The sequence below is a fragment of the Buceros rhinoceros genome, unplaced genomic scaffold (assembly GCF_000710305.1).
Source record: "Buceros rhinoceros silvestris isolate BGI_N320 unplaced genomic scaffold, ASM71030v1 scaffold32316, whole genome shotgun sequence".
NCBI classification, from domain to species: domain Eukaryota; kingdom Metazoa; phylum Chordata; class Aves; order Bucerotiformes; family Bucerotidae; genus Buceros; species Buceros rhinoceros.
Window position 1 is genome coordinate 17,156 of NW_010418666.1, and position 7,533 is coordinate 24,688.

Consider the following 7,533-nt stretch of genomic DNA (forward strand, 5'->3'; position numbering starts at 1 on the left):
AGGTTGTACTGGGTAAACACAGCGAGATGAAAACAGTCTAGACAAGAACAACTACCCACAACCCATTTCAGGCAATAAGGCAATCTGGGAACCAGCAACAAAGCATCTTGCAAAGACACTGCAAAGTATGAGTCCAAGAGCTAAGGAAAAATATTTTTCTGTATCACATCCAGAAACAGATGTTTAATTATCTTAGAAAACAGTCACAGCTGGCACTGAAATAGTCTCAACAATAGTTATTTACTAAACAGCATGTATTTTATTATAGTTTTATGAGAGTTAATACTGATATACCTAAGTGGTCTTACATTTATTACTCATTATATATTCTGTATAGTTCAAAAGTACAGATTGCCAGTATTTCAGGTAATGAAATGGTATTCTGGTTTTGTACACTGGGCATCATTTTCCATGTGTTACAGAAAGAAGAAGATATAGTATATGTATATATTTATTCTCAGTTCAAGGAATACATGCAGCTGTAAAACCGCAGAACTATCTATTCACACAAGACGCTACTAATCACAACCAAGTCGGACTAACTAAACTAAACTAATTTAGGTTTTACAGCTATAGACATCAGTATGCTTGAAAGCCAAACTTGTTTTATTTTATCCTGGGGCACATAAAATCACGGTATTTGGCAGCACGGAATAAGGGACATTAAATCGGCTTTTATGCTGTTGTTAAGGAACCCATAGAGGACGGGATTCAAGCAGCAGGACATCATACCCAGTAAATGGCATATGCAGTATACTAATTTAAAATGTCTGTTAGAAATGAGAGTGGCATTAAAATCTGTCACAATGTGGAAAAGGTGAAGAGGCATCCAGCTGAAACCAAAAACTAGGATTAGCACTGTCAGTCTGCAAAAAACTCTCCTAGATCTTGACCTAATTCTGATGATGGATTGGGATACTGTAATCATGTTCTGGATCTCTGTGTTTTCTTCTGGTTTCATCTCAAAACAGATAGGTATCCCAGGGATTAATTTGTTGGAGGAAGAGAGCTGGCTTTTTTCCGTGCCAGAGGTTTCTGGGAGGTCTCTGGAAGGAGTATCCTGATGATGCCTTGAAATGGCCGGCATCACACTTGAAGTCTTTTTACTGTATCTTCTGTGGTGCTTTCTGGCAAAGGCACGGCTCCATCTGGAATGGCTGGAGGGCTGCACCTGTGCGCTGGTGCTCTTAGATGGATGAAGTGTTAGGTTTATCATCTCTTTTTCTTCAAACCTATCTTCCTTGTTTGACAGTCTAGAACCTATGCTCCTGCAGACACTAGTGTGACTAGCGGTTAAACACACCAGTGGCAATATATACTGCATGAACAATAAGGCTATTGTAAAGGCAATTCTGTAGGAATCGGAAGGCCATGACTCAATACACAAGAGCCTGTTCTCCAGTGCCTCTAAATTCAGAGTTTTGCTGAGGTCCACAGTTTTGTGGAAAACTGGCAGAGGGGAGCAAATGGCAAAGCCAAGGGCCCAAATGGTCACTATTAAGAAGTAGCCTTGTTTTGGTGTTAAATTGCTAGAAAGGGGATATTTTATCATACGGTACCTGACTGCAGCAATAGATATTAACATTAAAGTTGAAACTAGGACTGATGCGCACTGCAGAAAGGGCATTACGTGGCACATGACCGTGCCAAACATCCATTGGTCAAGTAGAACGGATGTCAGTGTGAAAGGTGAACAAAACAGCACAACTAAGATGTCAGAAAAGGCCAAGTTTCCAATAAGAATGTTTATTATTGTCTTCTGCTTGCGCTTTAGTAGAGCCGTTAATATAAGCAGATTTCCCATAAAGCCGGCAAGACTTATAAGTGTGTACAGCCCAATAAGAAAGTACTGTATGTCATCAACACTACTCTTATAATCTTCCCAGGCAGAAAAATTCTTCGTAGTAGCAGAGGTGTTCTTGGTAGGTGTCCTGTTTTTACGGTCTTTGAATCCTAAATCCATTTTACAGTCCTGCTTAGAACAAGAAAGGCATTAGTTAGTATCTGAAGGAAGGAAGATACTAGTGTTAATCAGAATGCAGAGGAACATAATTTTGCCTCGTATCACCTTCACGCAAATATACTAATAGTGGTGCTATTCTACTGTGAGGCAGATCCCGTATAACTTTGGGTCAACGCAAATTAGCTTTGTAGGTTTTATCGTGTGTTGCGTCCAGCATACCTAGGCCTCCTACCTGGCTGCTCACATGAGATGGTGACAGTTTGAGGTTCAGCATTACGACTCTGTCTTCTAACCGTGCTTTGCTGTAGACCATACTGTCAGCCTTTCCGTAAGGGAGCAGTGAGCAACAAAAGCAACCCATTTAGTTTGTGAGATTACTCATGTGAATAACAGCCCATTAATATGAGTAAGGAAATTACGATCGCCATCTAGGCATGCGCCTCATCGTGATGTGACAGCAGTTATAGTGAAACACCTGAAAACAGAGGATGTTTTGACCTATGCTAGCAATTGCAGTAGTATTTCTTACCTTGCTAGTAGACAACTAATACAAAGTAGGTGAGAGCTTTGAAAAAGGATCAGTTTATAAGGAGATCCACTGTCTGTGATCCAATTTGGCATGTTCAAACCATCTTCTATTAAGTGTTGCTCAAGCAAAAGGGAAAACTGCCTATAAAACATCCAAATTCGATTGTATTGGATTTGATGTAATACAGAGAGGATAGTGCTAACTGGAAGCAAACCCCACACACCCAGTTGAAAATTCAGGGAACTGCTAATTATTCAGCACAGAAACATTTAACGTTAAAACCTAGCTCAGCAAAAAATTATTCTGCCTACAAATCTTCATGTATTATCTTAGTTTTAGACAAAATAGGAAGGCGAATTCTGTTTAAATTCCAGCTTACCTTAAACATCTACATGTACTGAAGTTTCAAAGTCAAAATTCCCCAGAGTGCCAATTTCTTGTATATAATTGCTTAATGTTTAGAAATCTTAAGCAAGACAAAACAAAAAAGGTCTAAACAAACCCAAAATATACATAAATTAAGCAGAAAGATAAACTCATCAAGTGAAAAAGGCAGGGCTCTTAAAGAACGTAGCTATCCTCAGCCATCCGCTGTATTGCGCTGACTTCTTCGAAGCTCTCTAGTATTATTTGGTTTCCTCTTCACGTGCAGATGTGCTCCTTCCTTGACATCACAATATGTGCATTCTAAATGTCAGGCGCCAAAGGAAAGCTCAGACTGTAAAACACCCTCAGAATATTCACTGACAGTGTGTTGTGATGGGAAGGTCGCTCATATAAGATTAGAAATATTCAATAGAAAAAAAATATTGCAAGTGTTTGTCTTGCAATTAATGTGTTGGGGAGCAGTGTAAAGCCTTACCAACTTTTCACAACGTTGAGCTAGGTTTTTTTAATAGCTAAAATAGAAGAATTGGATATGTGGATTTAGATAATCTAAATATTACAATGGTGTGCATACAAGCAGGGCGGCATTAACGCAAATTATTTCTGCTTAATTTTTCCCAGTCTCTAGTGAAATGGTGGAAAACCATGGAACAGGCAAACAACACTGAGACTACCCTTGTCTCTAGACCAGCTTTAAAGGAGCAGACTAGAGACTGTGTAAATGATCCAATCTCTCTATTTCTACACTGATATCAGAAGTTTTCATTTTGGTGGGCTTCTCTTTATGCAACTATTAGCTAATGAATTAAAGAGTTTTTCACTTGCTAGTAATCGTCTGAAAGCAGTGTGATCTGCAGACCACAGTGACTTCCAAAATCAGCTGAAATTTCTTTCTATTCTCTAAATGTGACTCAACATAATTTTTGTCTGAGAAAACCACAGCAGAGCTCTGCCCTGCATAAAACATATCCCCCTACTTCAGGTTTATGGAATTATGTCCCAGTTATGTCATATATGTATATTTTTTCCCCCTTTGTTCAGCACTGAGGAGTGATGGGGTTTGCTACAACTGATGCTTTTACAGATTACAGATGCATGCACACACCGAAATCTAATCTGCTGTCTCTCTTTTGAGTCATAAAAGCCTTTTCAACTGTACATTGTGTTTCAGTGTGAAATATTATCAGCCTAATATTTTCAGGGTGAACATTCTATTATCTTTACACTATCACATTCATCTTAGCTGAGAATTGTGTAGGAAAAACCCTTGGATATAATAGAGGAGTTAATAATAAAAAGGCCTTTACTGTAATTCTTGACAATTTTCTTTTTTCTTGGACACCTTCCTTTTCCAGTTTATATCTTGCATAGATTAAGTGAGCATTACTAGTTGAGCATCCTATTGCCTGATAGCAGGTTTGAAATGAATCAGGAGTTATTTGAGAAAGGGAAATGAAATTCCACTCAAGAGCTAGATCTGTCCAAACCTTGGTTATTAATCAACCAGTCACCTACTCAGAACAGGAAGACGAGTAAGAGAGAGGGAAGGAAATCCAGTACCATCTTGACATTCAAAAAACCCTCAAAAACTCTTACAGTGCTCTCAAAGTGGTGATAACTCTGAAGGAATGAACTTTTCATTTATTCTGTGTGCCCACATAAGTATTTCTGTGGTAAGAGGGATCATTCTATGTAGTCTTCTACTTTAACCGATCCTAGGTTGAAGGACTGACCCGTAAAGGAGAAACAAACTGCAGGTAGGTGTTGTTTCTCTCTCTTGAAAATCTGGAGATTAGGATTGCTTTTAGAGTATCTACAGGTATTTTCAGTAGTAGTTATATTCCCACACATAGTCTTGTCTGTCCAACAATCGTACTTGAGTTATTACGATGCACACTGATGCTTAAGTTGTAATAGTAGCTATGTATGCGTGAAAGGTTTTTTGATTCATGTATGAAACCTGTAGCTTTCTCCCTAGATTGTTTGGTAATATTGGCCGTCATTGAAAAGTTTGACGTTAGGTCATAGGTTCATCAGTGCATGGAGAAAAAAGCAGGCTCTCTATCTTGGAGAGAAGATATGGAATCTATCCATTCCATTTCAATTATGTGCTACAGTCTGAAGAGGAATCTGTATATTTTCTATCCCTTTTCCTTGGTTTAAATCATGAATTCTACGAAGAGAATTGAAAGAAATCCGGTGGCGTTGCCATTATTTCCTACTGCCACTTTCAGCTTAGGGTGACTAAAAGTGAAAAGGAAGAGACTCTCAAGTGAGATGCACCATAATTATTTTCCCTTCTAGAAATTTATATTCCATACAGGTGATGCTAAGACTAGGGCCAAGGAACAAATTTTTGTGTGTTGTTATACTGGAACATGTTTATTAAATGAATGTTTACTGAGTTCTTAAAAATTTAATTTAAAGATTGTTGCCAGGTGGATTTCTACACCTCCATGTAAAGCTCTTGCACTATGGCTCTAGCTCTTCATTGTGGTTTAAACAGAATTCTTGAAAAAAGTAAATACAATGGTTTTGCTGAAGTAGACATATTTTGTTGAGAGACATCAATATTGTCAAAACTTAGCAGGAGTGCCTCTGAAGTCCAGCGTGGGCTCTCCAGCTCCATCCCCTCTTTGAAACCTCTTCCTTCCACCTCGAGAGAGAGATGAACGGGTACGATCTCCCCTACCACATGTCCTGATTTCCATGAGGAAGGAGCACCGGAAGAAGTCACAACATGCTCTGGTCAGGCCCTGGCTGGATACACAGGGCACCACAGGAGCGTGCAGTGCAGTGCAGCCACTTCTGCACCATCTCTCTATAGTCACTCAATATTCTGCTGGTTTCAACGGACACAGAAGTTCCCTTTGCAAAATGCCAGAAGAGAACTCTGTTTTCATTTTGGAGGTGTGAAATGAAAGCAAACTTTTCCCCCCAAATTTCAAAAATCGCCCAGTGGATCTGCTGCCCTCCAAGCTTCCCCTCCTGCTCAAAAGGAACCTGTTGCTCTCTTGGCTTGAGTGCCAATGGCAGTGAAGATGTGAACAAAAGTGTTGCTCCTATATCATTGATCTTTAGTCCCCAAACTCGTGTTGGCACACCACTCATTTCACAGGGCTGTGTGCACTTACTGGCATTTATCTTCCTGCTTTGTTTTAACAGCTGCTTCTATTTTTAGCGATTCACTGACTCTCCCTCCTATCAGTTGGTCAATCCCAGTGCAGCACATGGCCATAGCTTTCAGGGAAATGAAGATTCCTGACATCTCCACTGTAGGAAATAGAATTAAATAGTACAACCTCTTTTGAAAACATTCACCTCATATTCAAAGTGTATTTCTAAACTGAATGAACCACAGTGCCAGGGTGCTCTCATGCCTGTTTTCAAAATCAAATTGAATTAATCTGAAGGTGAATTTTCTAGCTGTCAGCTCCAAAGGTTGGATCACTTCTACCTCCTACATCAATCAGACAAGCAAATGAGGTCCCCTTTCTGCATTCCTGGTCTGCATACACTCCCCGAGACTGTGCTCAGGCACACCTGTAGGAGCTCACACCCTGTGAGCTTTAAGCAGGTTTGCTTAGGTCTCCTCTAGTTTCAGAGACAGGAAGCTAGGCTGCACAAGGCAGGAGGGGCTGCAGTTCTGTGGTGGGATCTGAGGTGGATTTGAATATTTACCATAAGATCTGAATACAGTTAATATTAAATATATCCTACAATATTAATACTTAGTAAGTTAATTCTGACTGGCTTGTCCCTGTAATAGTCTAGTCAGTACAATCCATGTAACGGGACATGGATTAAGTCTTTACATCTGTGAACAATTCACAGTCTTAAGAGTCCTTTTTCTGCCTTGAAAAGAAATACAAAACATGTACAATGAGGAACAGAAATTTGAGAATTCCTTAACAAATACAGCCTTTCTGCCCCCATAATACTGGGGTGTATCGAGACTGTACAGAAAATAAAGTCAGAGAAAGTATTTCAAGTTCTGCACAGTTGTGGATAGTTAATATGACAGGATGTAACTGCCTGACCACCTAAGCTTAAGGAAAGCACTGACCTATGTTGCTCCTACTTGATGAAAAGATGCCCTCACATCATTAAAGACCAAGAGAACAACTGAGCCAAACATTGAATCCACTGAAGACTTGCATTCACAACACAGTCTAGACATGAAACGCTGCTGCTGCTGCTTCAAACATTCTTGTTCATTACTTGCAACAGCAAAAACTACTCTCAGAACCTGGGAGAACTGAAAACGTTGTGATTACTTGAGAAGTCCGGAAAAAGGGATTTTCATGTTAATTGTGCATGTTAATTGTGTGCCTCTTTATGCGCCTAACTAAAAGAACCGTGACATTATCCTGGAAAACAAGAATATGGCATCCCAAAATAAGCAAAAGACAACTAACAAGATTATTTCTGCAGCTCCAAGGAAACATTATGCAATGGAATAGGGTTTTCGTTGGCTAGACCAGAAAACTTGAAAAGACTGACTACATTTTACGCCAGGGAGCACAGCAGCTCCTGGCTTTCAATGGCAGAAAACCCAAACCAAACCCGGAAAGACTGTTACTTAATTTTGCGCTTCCACAACTCGCTAGGGAATGGATCACTTTGCACTGCGCGTCCCAGCGCACACAGCCGC

The 7,533-nt window shown here is 39.8% G+C and overlaps 1 protein-coding gene across 1 annotated transcript; it reads right to left on the reverse strand.

Moving 5' to 3' along the window:
- Positions 1-552: 552 nt before the first annotated feature.
- Positions 553-1,963, reverse strand: NPY5R (neuropeptide Y receptor Y5). The gene has a single exon (XM_010138631.1). It carries the CDS (start codon positions 1,961-1,963, stop codon positions 632-634), a length of 1,332 nt encoding a protein of 443 aa, XP_010136933.1. The 3' UTR covers positions 553-631.
- Positions 1,964-7,533: the final 5,570 nt, after the last annotated feature.